Source organism: Lissotriton helveticus, chromosome 4_2 (genome assembly GCF_964261635.1).
Source record: "Lissotriton helveticus chromosome 4_2, aLisHel1.1, whole genome shotgun sequence".
NCBI lineage: Eukaryota > Metazoa > Chordata > Amphibia > Caudata > Salamandridae > Lissotriton > Lissotriton helveticus.
Genome location: NC_136064.1, coordinates 91,759,467 through 91,782,822, shown reverse-complemented (window position 1 = coordinate 91,782,822; position 23,356 = coordinate 91,759,467). Strand labels below are relative to the sequence as shown.

General features: G+C 47.9%; 1 protein-coding gene across 4 annotated transcripts in view; it reads right to left on the bottom strand.

The window, feature by feature from the left end:
• The window catches only part of LOC144752216 (arf-GAP with Rho-GAP domain, ANK repeat and PH domain-containing protein 1-like), a 309,705-nt gene that overhangs the window by 178,320 nt on the left and 108,029 nt on the right, over positions 1–23,356 (bottom strand). For 3 of the 4 annotated variants that reach the window (XR_013594053.1, XM_078640182.1, XM_078640183.1), the window contains one exon: positions 2,197–2,283. Coding sequence is in view for 3 of the 4 variants with exons in the window: in XM_078640182.1 (XP_078496308.1) it covers positions 2,197–2,283 (87 nt within the window). In the remaining variant the exon portion in view is untranslated. Of the gene's footprint in view, positions 1–2,196; positions 2,284–2,398; positions 2,550–23,356 lie in introns of those variants that run through there. The other variant, XM_078640184.1, reaches the window with a different exon arrangement.

The following is a 23,356-nucleotide window of genomic DNA, read 5'->3' as shown; positions in this document are numbered from 1 at the left end:
CAAACGTTGTGTGGAAGTACGTGAGTTGACCCAAACCCTGAACCTACAATGTCTTTTTGTTACTGAAACCTGGGCACCTGGGACTCAGGACCTGATCTGGTGGCATCCCCCCACATCCCCGGTTATACTATTGCCAGGTTTGACCGCACCCCCGTTACAGAGGTGGGGGACTGGCCATTATGACCAGAAATATGATTAACTGCAACTAAGAGTCCATCAGCTCAATTTTGCAAGACACCTGTGAGGTGGATGGTTCAGACTTAAAGCTAATAGCAAAAATACTCTCTCAGGCTCCTAGTTTACCGGCCTCTTGCTCTCCGGCTCAGTTTATCGAGGAAAGGGGTCAAGTCTTGGTACCCAAGTCTTGGTACCCTACATGACAAGTCCCAACTTTACAATATTGGGTGATTTTAATTTCCCCTTGGAAGACAAGGGGTGCAATGACTCTGTCACCTCTCTCGAACTTATAATGAATTTTGGATTCACCCAACTGGTCAAATGCCCAAACCATATAGTGGGCCATGTGTTGGTGGGATTTTCACTATCCATTTGGCCTTGGTGGTGGGAGCTCCTCTCCCTTTAGGTTGAGCTGACCACCTAGTGGCGACTTTTAATGTTACACTGCAGAAGGGAGTAGAACAGGTGCAGTGTAAACCTATATCCTACAGGAGTTGGAGCAAAATCTCCTCCAAAGATATGATATCAGCGCTAATACAGGACTTAGTGAAAACAAAATTGCTGACAAAATTACCGCCGATAATGTTAATGTTTGGGTGATGGCAACAATCGACCAGGTCGCGCCAATTAAACCTAAATTCTGCACTAGAGCTAAAGCGTCTGCACCTTGGTTCTCGGATGAACTGAAAGACCTTAGACAAGTAGTGTCGGAGGCAAGAAAGAAAATGGAGAGCAAACTTTACTCCAGATGAGAAAGGTGAATATAAAGAAGTGATATTTATGGATAAGCCCTCTATTTTGTGGCTGCCAAATCCGCTCACTATCTCTTACCTCATGTACGCCGACGACTCAGATCTACATAAAAATCTCTCCCCCGAGGACATTTTCTCCCTGAACGAGGCCCTAAAACTGACAGTCCATTGGCTCACCGCCAACCAACTTAAACTTAACGCAAATAAAACTGAGTTTCTTCTAATCTCACCACCCAAAACCAATCCAGCCATCCGGGAATGGATCAAAGCTATCACAGTGCTAATAAATTATTTAGTAGTAGGAATTTCAGTGCACACCTTTGGCTACGCCTGGGGGGGGAATTGTAATGATTTTAATTAATCAAACAATAAAACAATGACTTGACAGTGCACACCTTTGGCTACGTTTCTTACTGAGTTTGATAATCACATTCTATTTAATTATGTGATCTCTTCAGCAACTCTATAAAGACCCTAATACTAAGGAAATATGGCAAGATTAAAATAGATTGAGATTCTCAACAATATTTGAATGTGCATAAAATCATGACTTGTTTGTGATTGATTTGATAACTATTTAAAAAGTAGTCTATTGTATAGTTCAATGCAAGGAGGTGAAATGATACACTCAAAACAGCCAATAGCACTCGGTGACACAACGAACACTCAATGGGGTGAGCCAAGATGTGATTGACAAAGCCTCAAGCCAATAGCTGGAAGAGGCTGGTCGAAAAGAGCCAATGGTTGAAAGGGGCGTAGCCAAGGGCACTGTGTATATTGTTAGCAGTGGGTTTGTTTGACATGCCTACAAACCTACACAAACAACTGTAAAAACACGACTCACACACATGATGACAGGTAAATGCATTCAGACATGGTTATCCGGGAAAACTGTACACCCGCAGGCACACACAACCACACGCAGGCATATACACACACAGGGACATGATGACAAGTACAGAGACGCATGAATACAAACACCCAAGAACGCACACATACACAGGCAGACACACATGCGAAGGCGAATATACACACGTTCGCAATTTACCTAAAAACACAAACAAGAAAACCAAACGCACAACGAAATTACACACCCGCAGAAAAACGACCGCACCCCCCAGGCACACAAAGACAGACATACAAAAATAAATACACGTCGGACACCAGCAAACTCCCCAGGCACTCGCGCAGACAATAATGCAAAAGGCGCACCATGCACAACACACAAATACATGGCTATATTCAAACAAAACACACAATAACTTACCGCGTTGTCATGGGCAGAGGCCGGTAGTGGTCGTCGCACAGCCCCGGGAGCCTCCGGGGCAGCTGGGAGAACTGCTCATTTCCAACACTGCAAGAGACGAGAGAACAGTTGAAGAAGTGGGCAAGAGTGAGACGGAAGTGCCGAGGGTCACAGCCTGCAGAGCACGCAGCCGGGATTCAATTCTACAGAAACAAGTGCCTACCCCTCCTGTCGGCTACGCCCGCCCTCCCCAGGGGCACAGCGCCCCCGATGAGTAGCGGATGCTGGGGGGTCGCGGCCCCTGGCCCCCGATGAGCTGCGGGGGTCCGCCTCCTCTCACCGCTCACGCCCTCTTCTGTTTTTCTGTTCTTTATGTGACCACAAGTCTTGCAGAGGAGGAAGTCTCTCTGCTGAGGCAGCCGGGTCCCTTCAGAGCGGTGTCTGCGGCTGGGGAGAGGCCTGCTGCTGCGGGGGCCCCACCAGGGGTCTGATCAGTGCAGGGGCCCGGGGTGCTGGACTCCCTGCTACAGAAGCAAGCACTCGTGGGGTGGGGCGGGGTGGAAGCGGTGTTATTTCTTGTGAAACCGCGGGGACTCTTTCGCAAGACTCTTCTTTCTGCTCCAGGCACAAGATCACATGGTGTCTGCCTCCAGAGCCAGAAGTTTAAAGCCGAGACTCTGCGCGCGTCACTGAAAAGTCACAAATGCCAAATATAGTTATTCCCCATTCTGGTGGCCCTGCGGTGTCCTTCGACTTCCTGTCCATTGACTCGAGCGAGGAAACAGCGGGCCCCAGTGCCGGCATACATGGGGCCTGGTGTCACTGCACCTGCTGCACTATTGGTAGCTACACAGGTCTCAAAGCTCCCGATTCCACCCGCCTTTCCCTCTCCCATCCCCGTGCCCCTTTAACCCCGCCTCGTGCGTCCCTGCCCCTTGTGATGTGTTTGTTTCTCTTACCTCATCTCGACTGGCGGTCCCAAAGGGGATCGCGCTGCCACACATGTTCTTTATATATTAAATGTGGTTGATTGGTTAATTAGGGGGTGGGGTTTTGTTTTTAATAAAAGGGTCCTGGTGCAGGGGCGGCTGGTGACATTTGAAAGTGGTGGGGCGTAAACTAATTTGCATATTGCAGCGAGCGTAGCGAGAGAGCGCAGCGAGCGAGCCCGAACCACCTTGCATCCATCCATACATCATTCATGCATCCACCCATCCATCCATCCACCCACCCACCCACCCATCCATCCACCCACCCACCCACCCACCCATCCATCCACCAATTCTGCATTCATCCTGCATCCATCATTCATTCATGCATCCACCCATCCATCCTGCATCCATCCATCCATCCATCATTCATTCATGTATCCACCCATCCTCCCACCCATCCACCCATCCATCATCCATCCTGCATCCATTCCTGCATCCATTCATGTGTCCACCCATCCATCCACCCATCCTGCATCCATCATTCATTCATGCACCCATCCATCCACCCTGCATCCATCATTCATTCATCCACCCATCCATCCATCATTCATTCATGCATCCATCCATCCACCCACCCATCCATCCACCCACCCATCCATCATCCATTCCTGCATCCATTCCTGCATCCATTCATGCATCCCCCATCCATCCATCCTGCATCCATCATTCATTCATGCACCCATCCATCCACCCTGCATCCATCCTGCATCCATCATTCATTCATCCACCCATCCTGCATCCATCATTCATTCATGTATCCACCCATCCATTCATCCACCCATCATTCATCCTGCATCCATTCATGTGTCCACCCATCCATCCACCCATCCTGCATCCATCATTCATTCATGCACCCACCCACCCATCCATCCACCCATCCATCCTGCATCCATCATTCATTCATGCACCCATCCATCCACCCATTCATCCACCCTGCATCCATCCTTCATCCATCCACCCATCCATCCACCCATCCAGCATCCATCATTCATTCATTCATTCATGCATCCATCCATCCATCCATCCATCATCCATCCTGCATCCATTCCTGCATCCACCCATCCATCCATCCATCCATCATTCATTCATGCACCCATCCATCCACCCTGCATCCCTCCTGCATCCATCATTCATTCATCCACCCATCCTGCATCCATCCTGCATTCATGCATCCACCCATCCATTCATCCACCCATCCTGCATCCATCCATCCACCCATCCTGCATCCATCATTCATTCATGCACCCATCCATCCACCCTGCATCCATCCTGCATCCATCATTCATTCATCTACCCATCCACCCTGCATCCATCCTGCATCCATCCTGCATCCATCATTCATTCATGCATCCACCCATCCATTCATCCACCCATCATTCATCCTGCATCCATTCATGCATCCACCCATCCACCCATCCTGCATCCATCATTCATTTATTTTTATGACCATATAACTTGCACACAGCTTGTCAGTGTTTAATACCAGTCTCGAACCTTGTACTCCAGCACCAATGATACATGATTAATATTAATTGTTTTTAAAAACATGTATTTATTCAACACCAATTTCACACCTTAGTCGGAACATCATTTTTATTTGTTTTTTAAAATATCTATTTATTTAACACCAAAGTAAGTCATGTATACATTTTTATGGTTCGATAAGAGGCTCGAACCTGGTTCCCCAGCACCAAAGTCGGCCGTGCTATCCGTCAGGGGTTATGTAACCGGGCTATGTAGTGACCAGCCAATCCTGTGCCAGGATTGGCTGGGGGGGCACCATGACTCCTCGCCCAGTCGCCCTGTGTAACCCTGGGGGCTGCGGCCCGCCCCCTGGTCCTCTCTCTAAGGGGGAATTCACAAGAAAACGATCTGCGCATGCGCGGGCATGTTTGTGCCCAAAAATACACTTGCGCAGCTGCAGCAGCCCGATCCTCCCCCCCCCCCCCCCTTGCGCACTCCGGGAAGGTCGGGTGTCTCCCGGTTTCCCGGCCGGCAGATAGCGCGATTTTTTAAAATAATTGTGTTTGGCTTCTAGTGACGACGTGGTGGGTCCATGGGGCTTAGTGGGGCTTCGCCCCTACGCCCCAATGGACGCACCGCGCCTGTGCAGCTGGTGTGGCCATGACAAGGAACAGTCTAACCTGTGTGTGGTTAATCATTACTTCCGACATTACATCTTTGGCGACGACGGTGGGATCCTGTGGTTGTTCTGCCGTTTTATTCCCGGTGCTGGTGTGGAGCTGCGGCGCTCCTCTGGGGGCGTTTGCATCCTGGCGTGCCATCTTGCCGAGTTCCTGTATCTGGGAGAGATCGGTGGCCTTAAATTGCTGTGGATAGTTAACAGCAGTGGTTTGTTTGTGTCACTTGTCAGCAGTCGAAATACCTTTACACAGGAAATATCTTTGTGGACAGTGATTTCTACGGAGAGGGCCAGAACTTCAAGGAGTTTGTGGCTGCCATCTGCATCTATGGATTGCTGAGTGGTATTGCATTCAGAGTTTTGGCCACTGTGATTTATATACAAGGGGTTCATAATGACAAACATACTCCCAGTGGAAAATTTCCTGTTGGATGGTCCACCATCTGCCCAGGCGGCCCGCTGGAAGGAGTGGGTGGACCGTTTGGAGAATTACTTTGATGCCAAGGTGGTGGAGGACCGGAGGCGTCCGATGTTACTACATCTTGGAGGGGCAGCGATTCATCGTTTGGGGCGGTCAGTGGGGGAAGGTACTCCACAGACCTATGACACTTTAAAACAAGCCCTGACTGCCAATTTTGAACCCATGGCAAACCCTGATTATGAGAGGTTCCTGTTACGTCAGGCTCGGCAGTTACCTGATGAATCTGTGGACATTTTCTTTGCTCGTCTGCGCACTCTGGCCAGTACCTGTCGATTTCCCAATGCTGCAGACGAAATTAGGGCCCAATTCATACAGGGATGTTATTCCAGCAAGCTCCGTGAAGCAATATTGAAGGTGCCAAATATGCCTATGGCTGACATGTTGACCAGTTGTAGATCCAAGGAGCTTTCGAAGGTCAGGGCCGCTCATATGGATGCTGCCCTTCCTTCAACATGCTGTAAAGGTGGAGCCGGTACACACTGTTTCAGCCAGGGTGTTTGATAAACAAAAGATGCAGCATCGAGGCAAAATGGAGCGACCCCGGACTTGTTATGGTTGTGGGGGTTCGTTTCCTCATAAAGGGATTTGTCCTACGGTTGGGAAGCGGTGCTCCAATTGCAATAAGTTGAACCACTTTGCAAAAGTTTGTCGTTCTGCTCCTGCCCAAGGGTCTGTTCCTTCATCATCTGCCCAGGTGTACTCAACTGTTCCAGATTTGGCGGAGGGGTATATGGATGCTGATGAGACTGTACACATTTTGCATGCTTTGCAACCTGGAGGTGCTGTACGGAGAGGTTTGCCAAAATGTTGTGTACTGGTGAATGGTCATTCGGTGCCTGCCGTGATCGATACCGGTGCATCCATTAATGTGATGGCTGAGTCCATGATGATGGGGCTGCCAATTATTCCTGTTTTGAGTGGGACTTTTACCAAAGTGTTTGCTTTTGGAGCTCGTGAACCTCTTCCACTGGTTGGTGTTTTTACTGCTGAGATTTCACATGGTTCTCATGTTGTGAACACGCTGGTGTATGTTACCAACACTGGCCAAGGAATGCTGTTGAGTTGCCGGACAGCCGAAAAATTACATCTGGTTGTTTTTGCATTGGCCATCGATCAATGGACTGTTGATGACTTGCTGGTCCAGTTCTCCCCATTGTTCGATGGCATAGGCTGTCTGAAGGACCGGATGATTAAGCTACATATAGATGAGTCAGTACAGCCCGTTGCGTTACGTCATCGGAGGGTGGCTTTTCATCTTCGGCCGAAAGTGGAGGCCGAATTGACAAAATTGGAAGAGGCTGATATTATTGAGAAGGTAGAGGGCCTGACTCCATGGGTGTCACCTATTGTGTTTGCACGTAAGCCCAAGCAACCTGGGGAGGTCCGTATTTGCGTGGACATGCGTTTGCCTAACTTGGCGATTAAGCGCGAACGGCACCTCACCCCTATTATAGTTGATATTGTGGTGGAAGTAAGCGGGTCTAGGTGGTTTTCTAAAATGGACCTTCGAGCTGGTTACCACCAGTTGCTGCTTGACCCTGCTTCCAGAGCGATCACCACATTCTCTACGCATGTGGGTTTACGGCATTACAAACGCCTTAGTTTTGGCATTTCCAGTGCTGCTGAGGTTTTCCAGGACACTATTCGTAGGGTCTTGTCTGGACTGGAAGGCGTAATAAATGTCAGCGATGATATTTTGGTGCATGCCCGATCTTGGATGGACATCTCAGCCACCTTTTAAGGTGTGTTTCAAAGGTTGCTAGATCATGGACTCACCCTGCATAAGGAGAAATGTGAATTTCTGAGGAATAACATTTCGTTCTTTGGTTATCAGTTTTCGCAGGATCGTGTGTCCCCTGATCCTTTGAAAGTGTGTGACATTCGGTCAGCCTCTGCTCCTGTGAATGTGTCTGGTGTAAGGAGCTTCATGGGGATGGTCAATTATTGTGGCCGCTTCATTCATGGTTTATCTGATCTAACGGCTCCTTTGCGGGAACTCACCAAGTCGAATGTTGCCTGGGACTGGGGCCCGGAACAGGAGTCTGCTTTCCAAGCTACTAAGCAGGCCCTATCTGCTGATACTACTTTGATGTACTTTAATCCATTGCTGGACTCTGAGCTTTCCGTGGATGCAAGTCCAGGTGGACTGGGTGCTGTACTTTCCCAGCGGCAGAGGGATGGTGAGTTGGCTCCAGTGGCGTATGCTAGTCGTGCTTTGACTGCCACTGGACAACGGTATTCTCACATCGAGAAGAAGGGCCCATTGCAGTGCATTGGGGATGCCGTCATTTTCATTTATATTTGTATGGCCAGCCTTTCGTTGTGTATACTGACCATAAGCCCCTCATTCCTTTGTTTATGGGTTCATCTTCAAAGCCTCCTCCCTGTATTGAAAAATGGATTTTGCAGTTGCAGGACTACTGTTTTACAGTGGTTTTTCGTCCTAGGGTTTTGAATCCCGCTGATTACCTTTCCCGGCACTTTCGTCCTGCTACTGTTGCCGAGGAAAATGATGAGGAGGAAATTGAGGAGTATGTGCGACTGGTGGTGGAACGTTCCAGGCCTCTCCCCATCTCTATGGAGGAAATTGTGGGTTCCACGGCTCAGGATGGGTGCCTTCAACTTTGCCTGTCTGCTGTTGCCACTGGGAAATGGACTGAGTTAATGCATTCCTCTAAATGTCGTACGGTGGATGCTAGATCTACCTTGGAATCTCTCTTTCAGGTGCGGGGTGAGTTGGCTCTTTCCCGGTTGGTGATTCCTGCCTGTCTTCAACAGCGTGTGGTGGATCTGGCTCATTTGGTTCATCAAGGGGTTGTAAAGGCCAAGTCCCGTTTGAGATCTAAGGTATGGTTTCCTGGATTGGACGCTCTTGTGGAGAATACAGTGTTAGGTTGTGTGCTATGTCAGGCTGCTGGGGGTGGGGATGCTCCAGCCCCCATCATCACAGAAGGGATCCCCTCATTCCCGTGGCAGAGGGCGAGTGCTGATTTCGGATGCTTACCTGATGGGCGGCATATGTTGGTGGTGGTGACTTTTCTAAATATCCTGAAGTGGAAATAATGGACACCACCACCGCATGTCGCACTATTCCGCTGTTTGATAAAATCATGGCGACTCATGGTTTGATCTCCGAATTGCGCACTGATAACGGACCCCCTTTTTCTAGTCATGAATTTTCGACATATTTGTAGACTAGAGGTATTGTGCACCGTAGGGTTACCCCTTTATGGCCTCAGGCTAATGGAGAAGCTGAACGCTTTATGCAAACACTTAATATGGCGATCAGGATTGCCATCACAGACCGTCAGGATCTGGATTGTGCTATATTTTTGTTCCTAAAGGAATATCGGATGACTCCTCATTCCACCACAAAAGTCAGTCCGATGTCTTTTTGTATGAATCGTCCCATTAATGATTTTGTACCCCAAATGGAGGCGAGTCCAGCAAAGTATGCAGCTGTGGCTGGGGAGCTGAAGAATCGGCAAGTGATGAATGATAAAGTGGCATTTCGACGTGGGGCCAAGCCCCGGACTTTTGTAGTTGGTGATCTTGTAATGGTGAAGACCCGGCATCGTAGGGGGAAATTCAGTTTACCCTTCGAGCCTGAGCCTTGGGTTGTGCAATCAGTTCATGGGACAAAAGTCACTGCTGTGAGGGATGGTTTGGTTATTTCACGTAATGTATCTTTCTTTAAATCATATCGAGCTCCTGTTGCTGTTCAGAACCATGGACATGTGGTACCATCGGATGCAGACTCTGTGTGTTCAGATGACAAATTTAATGATATGGGTTCGATACCACCTGTTGTTGCACTGGCAGACAATGTGACGTCTAGTCCACGTGGTGAATTTGCATCTGTGTCTCCATCTGATATGGAGTCTGAGCCTGTGCTTATGTCTCCCCCTACTGAATGTTTGTTACCCGAGTCTGATTCTCGACGACGGGGTGTGGGGTGGTATCAGTTACATCCATGTCCTGTTCGTTCTACACGTTTGAAGAGTTATGTAACATGCTTAAAATGAATATGTGTTTATGTTTCATTTTGTTGAATTTTTGAAGGAATGTGGTTTCTCTTACCTCATCTCGACTGGCGGTCCCAAAAGAGATCGCGCTGCCTCACATGTTCTTTATATATTAAATGTGGTTGATTGGTTAATTAGGGGGTGGGGTTTTGTTTGTAATAAAAGGGTCCTGTTGTGGCCAGGACAAGGAAAAGTCTAACCTGTGTGTGGTTAATCATTACTTCCGACTTCCGACATTACACCCCTCACTCGTCTTCAATCCCTTCTTTTCTTTCTCCCACCTCACGACCCTTATCCATCTGCTCTCTTCTCTTCACCTCTTCTTACTCCCCGAGCCCCTGTATTCTTCTCTCTCCTGAGCCCTTCCCTCCCTCAACGTCCCTTACCCCCCCTCTGTTCGCCCCGCCCCCTTTTCTCATCTTGTCTCCGAACTCCTTCCTGTCGCTCTTTCATGGACAACCCCATCGCTGCCCCATTCTCTCCATCTTCCCTGTCTCCATTTTATCTCCTTTACTGTCACTATTTCCCAGGGCACGAGTAGGGGGAACATGCGGGTGGACGGCGTCCACCCTGCCAAGAATTTGGGCTGTACTGAATAATGTGCTGAACTCGTCCCGTTGTAATTTCCAAACACCGGGACACTTTCATCAGCGCCTGCACGTCGTCTGCTTTACCTCAAACTCGCCATTTGCAACAACAGCACCCAACTGTGCAGAGTGCACATCTTTTACCACCCCCCCCAGGCAAGAATGACACCTTTACTGACCACCTCATGGAAATCATCACAGGCAAGGCCTCCCTTAACTCTAATGACATCTTCCTCGGTGACTTCAACTTGAATTGAATTGATGATTTGTAAAGCGCGTTGGCTACCCAGGGGCGTCCCAGCGCTATAGAAAAGAGTGAGTTGGGCTGGAGAGGCTGGAGTAAGAGAAGCTGAGTGAAAAGTTAGATTGGAATTTTGCTGAAGAGCCAAGTTTTTAATAGTTTACGGAAGGTGAGAAGGTTAGGTTCTGATCTGATAGGGAGGGGAAGGGAGTTCCAGATCCTAGCCAGGTTGTAAGAAAGCGAGCGGCCTCCACATCTGGCCTTCCTAATGCGTGGTACTGAGGCGAGGTGGGAGGTTGTAGACCTGAGTGGGCGGGAGGGTAGATAGGCTTTCATCAGGGGGGAGTTAATAGAGGGGCCTGTACCCCAGTAGGATCGGTGTGCGATGCACATGCTCTTAAATTCAATTCTGGATCTCACCGGGAGCCAGTGAAGATCCTTCAGTCTGGCTCTGACTGAAGTTCGGCGGGGGATATCCAGGAGGATTCTTGCCGCACAGTTTTGAATGACCTGGAGTCTGTTAAGTGTAGATTGTGGGGCCCCCAGATATAGGGCGTTTCCACAATCGAGACGGGAGAGGATCAGGCCTTGAACCATAATCCGTCTTGAATGGAACGGAAGGAGGGGGAGGATTTTGCGGAGAAGTCTCATCAGCCCGAAGCAGGTGGCAGCAAGCTTGGTGGCTTGGTAGTTGAAGGTTAGAGTGTGGTCGAGCCAGATGCCTAAGCTCTTGATTTGCTCCTTGGGTTGCGGGGGGCTTCCTAAGCAGAGAGGCCAGATGGGATTGATGGATTTCGAGATGTTATTTCCAAGGAGCATTATCTCTGTTTTGTCCCCGTTAAGTTTGAGACAAGAGCTAGACATCCAAGCAGCGACGGCTTCAAGGCAGATATGTAATCTGTGATGAGAGTTCAGGGGGGGGTCCAGTGCTACCACTAGCTGCGTGTCGTCCGCGTAGGTGACAATTTTCACCCCGAATGGGCGGACGACATCAGCTAGGGGGCGTAGGTAGACATTAAAAAGGGTAGGGCTCAGGGAGGAGCCCTGAGGCACTCCACAAGTGAGGGGTTTACTGGCTGAGGTGAAGTCCCTTTCAAAGACCTGGAAGGATCTATCCGTAAGGAAAGACCTCAGCCAAATGAGTGCTGTGCCTGACACTCCTATTTTGTTAAGCTGGTGAAGTAGGATGTTATGATTGACAGTGTCGAAGGCGGCACTTAGGTCGAGTAGGACGATGGCTGTGGACCCGCCATCGTCCAAGATCCTCCGTGCCTCCTCCGTCACTGCAATAAGTGCAGTCTCCGTACCATGACGGGGCCTGAAGCCGGTCTGAGAGAGGTCTAGTATGTTGTTGGCTTCCAGGAAGTCAGTGAGAATGATGTTTACATGCTTCTCGAGAAGTTTGCTAAGCCATGGCAGAAGGGATATAGGTCTATAGTTAGCGGGGTTGGATTGATCCAGATTGGGCTTTTTTAATAGAGCTCTAACCATTGCCCTTTTCCATGGAGGTGGAACAGTACCAGTCTGGAGGGATGAGTTGAGCAGGTCTTGTATGGTGGGCGAGATGAGATGGGTTATCTGGGTGAGAGCGCTGGGAGGAGCTGGGTCGATGGGTGATCCAGATTTAATCTGGCTCATGAGTTTTTCCAGTTTGGTAAGTTCTAGTGGGGGAAAGCTATTGAGAACGCAGGAGGGAGCCGTCATGTGGTCTATGTTGACGGAGTCTGAGATCAGGGTAACGGTGGGGGGAAAAGAGGAGTTGATGGTTTCTATCTTTTGGTGGAAATACTCAGCTATTTCCTCGCAGTGGGTCTGAGTGTTATTGTGATGTTTTGGGGCCTCAGGAAGTTGCAAAAGGGATTTTGCTATCTGATAAATCTCCCTAGGTTTGGAGGCTGCCTTCTCGATCTTGAGTTCAAAGTATTTAGCCTGAGCTAGATGGATATTTGCTTTGTAGTTTTTGATTGCCGTTCGATAGCTTGCTTTGTCTGCTGGAAGGTAACTGAGGCGCCACTTCCTCTCGAGTCGTTTACAGACACGTTTGGCCTCACGTAGATCACTCGTATACCACGGGGCTGTAGGATTGCCCCTTTTAGGATGGGAGTTTTTTAGTGGTAGTACTGTGTCTAGGGCACTGCTGATCCAGTTGTTGTAGTTCTCATTGTCTAGAGTGGGAGCGGAGGTGTTAATGGGTTTAGTGCCTTGAAGGAGATCCTGCCACTCAGTTAAAGGGAGTTTGGACCAGTTGCGGGAGCGTTGAGTTGTCGGGGGTTTGGGGAGGAGGTGAAGGGGCAGGGTCCAGGTGAGTGGGATGAGGAAGTGGTCAGACCAAGGAAGGGGGGAGGGAATTCCAACATGGAGGTTTTTGCAGTTGCTAAAGACCGGGTCTAAAAGGTGTCCTTTTTGGTGGGTGGGCCCAGTAACGCGTTGGTGTAATTCGAGGGCGATTAGGCTAGAGGAAAGTTCTCTGGCTATAGAGTCATTTGGGTCGTCTAGGTGGATGTTGAGATCGCCTAAGATAGTAAAGTTGGCAGAGCTGACTGCAAGATTTGCCGCTATTGAGGCGAGATCCGAAAGAAACTGTCCTTGTGGTCCTGGCGGACGATATATAAGTATACCCGAGAAGGTATGTGTGGCGCTGAATTTTATAAAAAACGGAAGGCATTCACAGTCCGGAAAGTTTATAGGGGTGCTAGTAACAACGTAATCTGATTTATGGATTACTGCCAGGCCACCGCCAATACCCTTTTTACGGTCTAGGCGAAGTAGTTGATAACCGGGTGGGAGCGCTTGAACCAGATCAGGTTCAGAGTGTTCCTGAAGCCACGTTTCTGTGGCGAAAAGAACATCTGGGCTCTTCTCCTCCAACAATAAAGCGATTTCCGTGGAGTGTTTGGGGAGTGAGCGGCAGTTGAGCAGTAACATCAGAATTGATGTGGGTTTCTTTGTACTGTGGGTAAAATGAAATCCACACTGATTACGAGCGGGGTGCTGGATAGCCGGGTCCCACGTGTGTAGGCAGGGTGAACTAACTGTCTGGTTTAATTGGTGTAGGAGCTGTGGGTGGTAGGTGATGGGCTGGCATGTTGGATGAGCAGGGGGGGTGGCCCCTGGCCCCGGTCGGTCGCGGACGGGCGCAGACGGGCTTGCCTTAGGCGCGCCTTCGGCGCGCAAACGTCGCCCCCGCTGCGCTCGTCCGCTGCGCGATCGAAATATGCACATGATTTATACTGCTCCGGGGTTGTGGGTCGAAGGGGCGTGGCCTAGAAAGGGGCGTGGCCTCTGCTCGTGGTGAGAGGGCGCGAAGGGGTATTGGCGACCAGCGTGCTGCGTCAACGCTGGCTCCGCTGCGTCTGACAACTAGTTTCCCCAAGTAAGTGAATTTAAAAACACAAGTATTCTGTGACAGTCAAATTCTTAAAAACACAAGAAATCTGTGATAACAATTTTAAAAAATAGTGCCTCGCTCCCGGCTTCCGCCTCAGGAGCACAACTCTCAGCTTTTGCCGGTAGGGCTGTAGTAGTTGTCAACAATAAGTGTTTCAGGATTTCGAGTGAGGAAGTTGTGTTTGAGGTTTTTTTCTAGCGTGTTTAGAAAGATTGGGGGGTACGGAATGCACCAGGAGTTGGGACCATGTTTAGATAGAGAAAGGTCCTGGGAGGGATATTGAGAGGAGGCATGTTAGGCAAAGGAGCATGTAGGAGAGAGGAGAGTCAGATAGTCACGTGAGTAGTCAAGGGAGGGCCGTGGGTAGAGGCTATGGAGGGAAGAGAACTTGGAAAGGGAGGAGAGGAAGGATGCGATGTTGGGAAAGGGTAAGGGGAGGATTCGGCAGAGGAAAAGAACAATGAAAGGGAATGTGAGATGATATGAGAGAAAGGGGCCAGAGTCAAGAGAATATGAGTTAGGTAAAGTATGAAGGAAGTGAGCAGATTAAAGTCCAGCGAAACAAACAATCACATCACCGCTACACATGGGGGGAGCAGTATTAAAGCTATGTTGAAATATCCCCAGCAAAGCAAAAATCAATCCCCGCAAAGCTACGTAAGGTGAGGATCGCTAGGTTCAGGACCAAAAGTATTGGGTCATCAAGCTGCACATATTCTCAAGTTGGATGCATTGTTAAAATCAGTCCAGCGAATCAGACAATCATAGCACAGATACACAAAAGGAGCTCATAGGAAGATTGGCAGTGGAAGATAACTATAGGGGTAAGAAACATATAAGACCTATAATAACTGCTGCTAGTTCGAAACATCAAAAGTAAAAAACATAAAAAGCATATGAGGGGCAGATCGAAGATTTAACAGGACATGTAGTATGTGTATGAGATTAGTAGTGCGTTAAATTCTTCATACAGTTTTTGTATGGCCTGCCATAGACAGTCCAATTGTTAGCATAGGGGTTAAAAAAAGGAGAAAAAAAGATAAAAGGGGGATAGGTAAACAGGTGAAGAGCTGTTATGATAGCAATATGAGGCCACGGACAATAGTGCAGTGAAAAACATCAGACATAATGCATAAACAATCAAAAATGTCACAATAAGATCACTATAAAGTTGTTAATAGTAGGTCATGGGCCATTAACACAAAATAGAAGTGGCTGTGATAAGATTATATAAAACATATGGGGGTAGGGAAGGAGAGCTGGCAAAACTAGTCAGATGAGAGAAAAACAACAACAATGAAGGACGAAGTTCAGGATAAGACCACAAGGTGGCGCCCCCGGTTTAAGGAAGGAATGGATCAAGATTGGTGCAGTGAAAGTTTAGAGGAGATAGTCATCGGATAGGGGTGTTGTTGTTGACGAAAAGAGTCTTCAGACCCTAACTCGACGCCATTTTGCCAGGCTTTCTGGTGGTGGGCATGTTTAGATCCAAAAACATCCCTAAAGTTGGTAACAGTGCAGAAATAAGTCAATCTCTTACTGTCTGTGCAGATACAGTGTAGGTACGGTCCTCCAGTTCTGGATCGGCCAGTGGTTCGCAGCCCCTGCCCAGTTAGCACATGGGTCTAGACTGGGGGCAAATCAGACCAGTCACTAGCGCTAGATGAGTTAAATGGGTTTAACTCCCAGTGTACCCACTACGACGTGGACAGTGAGCAAGCCCAGTTCAGTGAATGCTCACATCAGTGAGTGATAGATTTGCCTTTCCATAGGATCGGGGTCATGAAGCTCGGGGACATTGGTCGATCCCAGGCTTACTTTTGGGAGGAAGAGAGACAAGCAGTGTCTCCATCATGGGGGTCGAGGGGAGCAGGGAACACGGCACTGCGACGCTACGCCACTAAGCGGAGAGGCAGTTTCCTCTCTAACCTGCTGGCGATCACCACGAGCCTGCAGCCAGAGAGCTCAGCCGAGGCACCTCCATGCATATCTCAGGCCCTCCTCCTCAGCGGGGGCGCTCCGACGTGTGAGCGCTCCTGCCACAACCGCTGGCAGAGTTAATCTATGCCCCAGGCGTCCGCAGTAAGCACAAAGGATGAAAAACTTCATGGGCGGTATCAGGACCTGAGCACCTCAGCCGCGATGTGGGGGGCGGCCGGGTGAAAACGGCCCAATTCACTTCACCGCTTAGCCTGGGAGGCTTAATTGCACGGGACTCAGTGCACACGCAGATGAGTATAAGGATCCCACAATGCCAGACCTCATCAGCCCTCCAGGGTCGTTGTCCTTAGAATTCGTGGCAGCAGAATCACCGGAGCCTTATCAGCGCTTCAGATCTCTGATAGACCCGGCGCTCGAGCAGGAGCAGATTAACGATACCCCATGGGCTGGAAAGGCCTCGCATCTCATTCAGGTTTGCAGCATTCCAGGGCCACATAGGCAGTGACGGCCTTGTTCCTCGTTCCGTCCGTCAGCAGCAGCATCAGTCCAGGGCAGTGTTGCAATGGCAGGAACTAAAGGTAAGCCAGATGCCGCTGTTAATTCTATCTTTGCAGGAATTCAGACGGAGGGTTGTGTTCCAGGCAGGTTCTTTGTCGGTTTCCGGTAGGCACACAGGCTGGATGGGGGGGCATACAGAGGGATATTTACCCGAGGGTGATCCCTTGCCACGGAGCTTCGTTACAGAGCTCCCTCTCCAGCGGCCATCTTGCAAATGCACAATTTCAAAATTTTCAAAACGTTTCAAAACTTGCATTGAAACGATCGTAAGGACCCTAAGGTCAACGCCATCAGAGACTTCTTGGCCGACCAAGCCCATACCCAGGCCTGCTCCCTCCGTACTCACTCAAAAGGCGCCACTCTAGACTGGATCATCGCTAAGGAATCAGCGGTCAAACTTATCTCTATTGACCCTTGTGATTGGTCTGACCACCACACTATCATCTTCCTGCTGCCTGGCACCCATAAAACATGGACACCACAGCCCGTGATCCCCAAACGATGGCTTACAGACACCAAGAACCTTGATCACGGGAAACTGGCTGCGTGCTATGAGACCGACTTCCCCCGCCCCTTAGTGCCCTTCGGTCAACAACCTCGCGGATCATTATTCCTCAACTATATCTGACATCCTCGATGACTTTGCTCCACTAAAACTAAAAAGAACCCAGATCAAAGACAGGAACCCCTGGTTCAACGGATCCCTCAACAAGGAGAGGAGATCCCTTCGGCAGACAGAACGAAACTGGAAACAGCACCCGTCAGCAGCCCATCTAAAACTTCTTTGCCAGTCCAGAAGTGCATACAATAGGAAAGTCCGCAACTTCAAAAAAAAATCTTCAAAACAGAAATTGAGAACACTAAGAATAGTTGGAAACTGTATACAAAGACGTGTCTGGTGGTCGTTATCGCACTCCAAATAGCTAGTGTTTGTATTAGTTCGTTCTTGTGGGTGGTGCTGTCGAAGTATGGCCCACTGTGCTCTGGGCCATACTTTTCTGATACCAGTGGTGTCTCAAGTGTATTTAAGACAGTGTTTTCAGGAATTTTGACACCATTCAAAGCCATCCTTGGTATTTTTCCAGACTTTGTCCATTCCATCTTTGGCCGACTTCCTCTCCTTTTGGGACTAGTGGCAGGCATCCTATTTTTGATCCTGTTATTTCGCTATGGCAAACCATGTCACAGACAAAACACCTGCGACAAGGGAAGAAACGATCCTAGCCATTGGTTACCGGGACCGCATAACTAGAGTCCTTGGAGTAGCACGGCTACGGGACTTGAACATGACTTGGTTTCTTTCATTTAGACCAATGTGGCAACGTTGTGTTATGCCTGTATTAAGGTGCTTGCTATGCGGCGAAGAATGCGTGTTGGACACCTGTTTGACACTACAATCGGATGTGCCATTGGGTGCAGAAACCTTGTTGGGTCCGGTAACGGCTCATGCATTGTGCTGCCCCCAGCGGCTACCTATCCTGATGACGGCATTCGTGGAGACTTCACCACTACGATTGAGGGGTAGTGAAGTACGAGATGAAAGCAGCATCGATCAGGTACGACCTTCAGTCAGCTATGCTGATCAAAACATCAATGAAGGCAATCATGCTCATGAATGCATGGTAACAACTTTTTCAGACTTAGTGGAACTTTCGCAAGAAGCTGTTGACAGTTTTTTCAACAGTCTAAATGATCTGATGTTTTCACCAGAGCAGAAGGAATGACTTTGAGCGAGCTAGCACACGGAGTTCCCTGCAGACTTGAATTTGGCCTTCAACTTTAAAAGTAGAGCAATAAAATGGAACAATTTATTTTTCCTCTCACCTCCCTCAATTCCAAAATATTTACAATTTTTTGGGACACTTATCTTCTGCTTAAAGTAGACATTATTCTTAGAGAACTGAATTTCTATTTTAGGTAGTCAAGAGACATTAGCTACCCTCTAGCATTTTCATACAAAACTTTATGATTGTGATGAAATGGTCTCGCACTTTTCTTCTGTATTAAGAGCCATTTCATGTGTAGTTTTCGCATTTATTCATGCTGAGTTTGAAATATGCGTTATATGTTTAGCATTGTTATACTGCTTATGCATACAGTACATGTGATTGTGTTTCGTATATTTCATAATTCCAAATTTTCAGAATGCATATGAATGTATTTTGGGGTGGTACGGTATACACAAACGCTACTAGTTTCACTATGCCTAGATTTGTAAATATGGACATAGTCTACGTGGAGTGGGTGTGATGTATTTCTATAGGTACTGTATCGATTCCCCTATTCCTGACCCTGGTGTGGTTAATAATTAACTAGCAGCCATCCAACGGTGCAAAAACCGTTATCTGATTAAGCCACACCACGGCACAGAAGCGCGTTATCTGATTAGGTCATAACGCATGCCATCTAATTAGACAAGCGATATTCCTCCAGCCCCTGATAAGGAATACGGAGTTCTCAAAACAAATCAAACCTACAGCGACCTGGGAAATTCCCGTAGCCATTGTTTTGATTTCACCGAGAACTTCAGTAAAAGAATGTGCGAACGAACCCGTTCGTATGACATCCTTATTGACGTATATATGTCCATCCTTACGTCAATCTCGGCACCTTTAAGGTATAAATATTACCGACATTGCCTTAAGCAAACACACGCGGTGGTGACGAGATTGGAGCAGCGAGACTTGCCGAGGAGCCCAGCAGAGAGCGAAGCCCACAGGCGCTGCCCCGCCTTCCTGACGCGCTGAGAACGAGACGCTGCCTTTCTCCTGCCGAGAAATCCAGCTCCGGCGCTTCCAAGCAGCTGGAATATCAAGACCTGGGATAAGAGATACCAGCCCTCCACCATTCTAGATCTCAGGTACAGAACTGAATAACCCCTTGCAGAGAATTCTTGAGTCAGTCCCTTGGCAAAACAAACTTAACTTAAACTGCTACTTATCTACTCCTGCCCACGTATTAGGCTTAGGTCAGGTGCACTGGGGTAGGCGTGGTTAGAAGCACCAGTTGAGTACGATTAGTCAAATGTATATATGTATGTATCTATTTTATCCATTTTAAAGTATCATATGGCTCAGAAACCATATCAATGTTTTTTCAGTATTATTTTATAACTCTGTCTTTACTGTATGCACTTTACTTAACTATAAGTATTGCAACAATAGCGATTCATTTCTCTTGTACGAGAAAAGAGACTGATCAATAAATACCATCTTTTATTGAACACGCCCGTCTCTTCCTTTTCTCTACAATCTGGTGAAACTAAGAATGTACCGAACTGACTGAGTAAAATAAGTTGTTTTCACACGACTCTAGAGATACACTCTTGATTAGGGGAGAGCAAAGTTGTCATGTTCTATGGTTGTCAGAAACTAAATCCCTTCTTGTCTATCCAGGGAGGTTAAAAACCTCCTTGCCTATTCGAGAAAGTTTCTAGTGAACTCTGAGCTAGCTGGCAAACACAAAACTTTAAGTCTAATATCGTCGGTAGAAGACCTAGTTAACCTCTGCCCTAGGTCTATACTATTGAAGATATTATTCCAATGCGCAGAGCCTATTGGGATGATAGGAACTACACTACAAGACCGGCATGGATGTTGAAGCTACTCAATCACAGAGAAGAGCCACCAAGGCCAGTCAGTGTTGCCAAGTGAAGGATCCCAACCTACAGATCGGAGCATCGGTTGTCATGAAGGACAAACATCCTGGGTGTAAGTTTCAGACACTATTCGAGACTGAAGTATGCGAAGTGATTAAGACTGATGGAACCTTGGTCACAGTACAAAGAGGTGATTGACGGGTCACCAGAAACATCTTATGATTCAAAGAGGGGCAGCTTCCATAGACTTCTCGGGAAATGCTGCTGCAGAAAATGCTGCAGCCGAAGAAGAGTATCCCCTGACCCCCCTACCCCGTGAGGTGAAACTTCACGAGCATCTGAAAGGGCAAGCATGAGCAATAACCTCACCCTCACAGGAGCAACTAAGAAGTTATTAGAGAAGAATGGAGGCAGCACCAAGTATAAAGTAAAACAGGACCACGTAGCCTAGGCTGTCCTAAATATGAAAAAATAAACAGAAAATAAATTTTTTGATACTACGTGGTCCTGTTTTACTTTATACTTGGTGCTGCCTCCATTCTTCTCTAAAGTCTTCATCTGGAATTCCAGTGGGACCGAACTGCAGCAGGTCCTGGAGGTTGTCAGCACAACAAAGACTGAATATTTTGAGGGACGTCGGAAAACAGAGGTGCTGATTGTCTGATCCGCTGTGGAATATTCTTCTTTGCAACTAAGAAGTTACCTGGCCGGGGAATGAACTGGCCTTTGGCCAAACCCGGAGCCCTGTCAGAGACTAAAAGACGTTATCTGTCTGGCCTGAGCGAGCTGATTTTCTTTTTTACGAGAACATTTGAAAAGATGGGAGAGATGTAGAGTACCATCCAGCCTCTATACTACAAAGTATCCAGTTCCTCACGCTGAGGACCATGTTCAGTCTGAGGTGTTAAATAAACTGGCAGATGATCGCTTGAGGCCATTGCCAATAATATCCTAGGAAGCTTGATTCCGGTCCAGAGAAGGCATGGCTTGGCAGTTCGGGCTGGACTGTTCCCATGAGGCACAGGGTCAGACTGATTTGCATATGGCCATGTCTGCACTGGGGTGGCAGAGTGGGCTAAAGAACGTGATGGATTAAACCCAGATCTGTTGACTTGGTGTTTGATTGGTTCAGATGCTCCGTCCATCACCACCCCCTTTTGTACCGCATTGCCAATAATAGAGCCACAGTGAGCGTGTGTATTTTTGGAGTGTCCTGTGTGGTGAAGCCTAACTTCATACCCCAGGCCTAACCAGCCTGCTACAGATGAGTCAGAAGAAAAACTGCCAGAACCTGTAATGCAACATGGCATCCACAGCTTTAACAAAGAAGAAGTAAGCAGTAGGTAACGTATACAGAGAGAAACTGCATGTGCGCTGGAAACTGAGGTAGCCTTTATGCTGTGTTTATGAAGCAGGCCGCCACACTTGTGAGTGCATTCAAGGCGTGCTGTGGAGCTCGACATACTGTGGGCGCTGTTCACCAGAGCTGCCTCCTAGCGCTATAGAGGGGTGCCCACGTGGATGTTTCGGTACTCCGAGAGAATGAGCCGGTGTCAGTCTGTGCCTGAGGATCTGCACCACGCAGACACCCATCCTCATCTTCACCGGAGGTTCGCTCAGTGCAAGCGAACGCCACCGCCCTCACCTTTTAACTTTCGTTGAAACTGTTTTTTGTTTTACTGTACTCTTCTTATCGCTATAAATGAGATAATTACAATATGAGCACCTACTGCATGTTTAAGGAATCACAGTGATTAAATACTACAATGTTAGTATGACCGTTATACCAGTCACTGGAGGAGTATTTTAGCAGCTCTTTTGGCAGGAGTTCCCTTGCATGTCGCTGTACTGTCATTTAATTCTAAGTATGACATAAACAGGCTGTATAGTTCTGCACATTGACTTTGTTTGTACACTGATAATACTTGTAAAGCGCTCTGATACCCTCACGGGTCAAGTTCGCGCTCTATAAAACTCTAATATAAATGAATCCAAAATGCGGCAACTCCCTCAGGAGTGACGTCCCTCCGAAGCACTCATGCGTATTATTTTCATCTCATATATTCAATAAAGTTCTTTCAACAAGGGTGATGTTATTGTTCTGTTTATTTCTTATGTTATGTTAGATGCGTGTTATTCATTCATAAAACGATTTAAGAATTTCATTTCGATTATGCCCAATGCATTTCGGGCATGTGCCCTTCATCAGGGGACTTATAAGTCCTGTGAAATAATACAAGCAAGATGTGGGTTCATTTAACAAGGGTTGCATACGTATTCAAAAACATGTTATTAAATCATACATGTACTTCTCTGAAATGACATAAGGTAGGACTAGGAAAGACAGTAATATTAATGTTTCAAACGTTGCTCCTTTAGTCTGTGGAAAAGTAAATTTTGCCATGTTCTGTGTCCCCACGTGTCATCCATCATATGTTATGTGTGCATGACCAATATGCATATGTATTCCCCATGTCCGATTCAAGACGCAATTACAGTTGTGTCCACCTCTAGTATGCCAGTTTCCAGTCCTCGTGAATACTACGAATATCAGGCCTATGTAAAGCTACGTTGCCACGTTTCCCAGTGTGCACGTTATTTCATTATAAAGTCCCCGTTTCCAGGCCTCAAAAGGGCCTGGACATCAGATTCAGCTCCTGTCTCCTGAAGCCTCGCTGAGGAGCGATACAGCCCCCACCTGTATCCTCGACCCTTCACTTACTTCCTGCCTCGCAGTGCCCGGTGCAGCTTGGCTCTGCCTCTGAGTCTGCCAAGAGTATGTTATAGTTCCTGCTATCAGTTCAGTCCTCCTTCTCTGCATTCCTAAGCTACTGAACTGCATCAATAGTTTCCGTCATTGTCTAGCCTTCGCGTCTCCATGTTAGAGAAATACTGTATTTAATGGTCATTTAATATTCCTCATCACGCAATACATGTAGAATAATGCATGGTCCAGTCTTAGAGTCAGTTAGCTTTTCCCCTCATGACTTCTAGTTTATATCAACATGTTCCCTAAACATCAGATACTAGATAGGGTTTAGGTACATGTCGCTCCGACCCTCCAGACTTTAGTCTCTGCTCCTAGCACAGAGTTCATAGCCCCCAGCTTCTCCTAGTAATACGTCATTGCCAGTTTACGCGCACCACCAGGTTAGAGGTCCCGGCTCCTTAGGTAGCCCCCTCCTATGTTTCCGCCCCATTCATGACATATTCTGTTACGTTTGCAT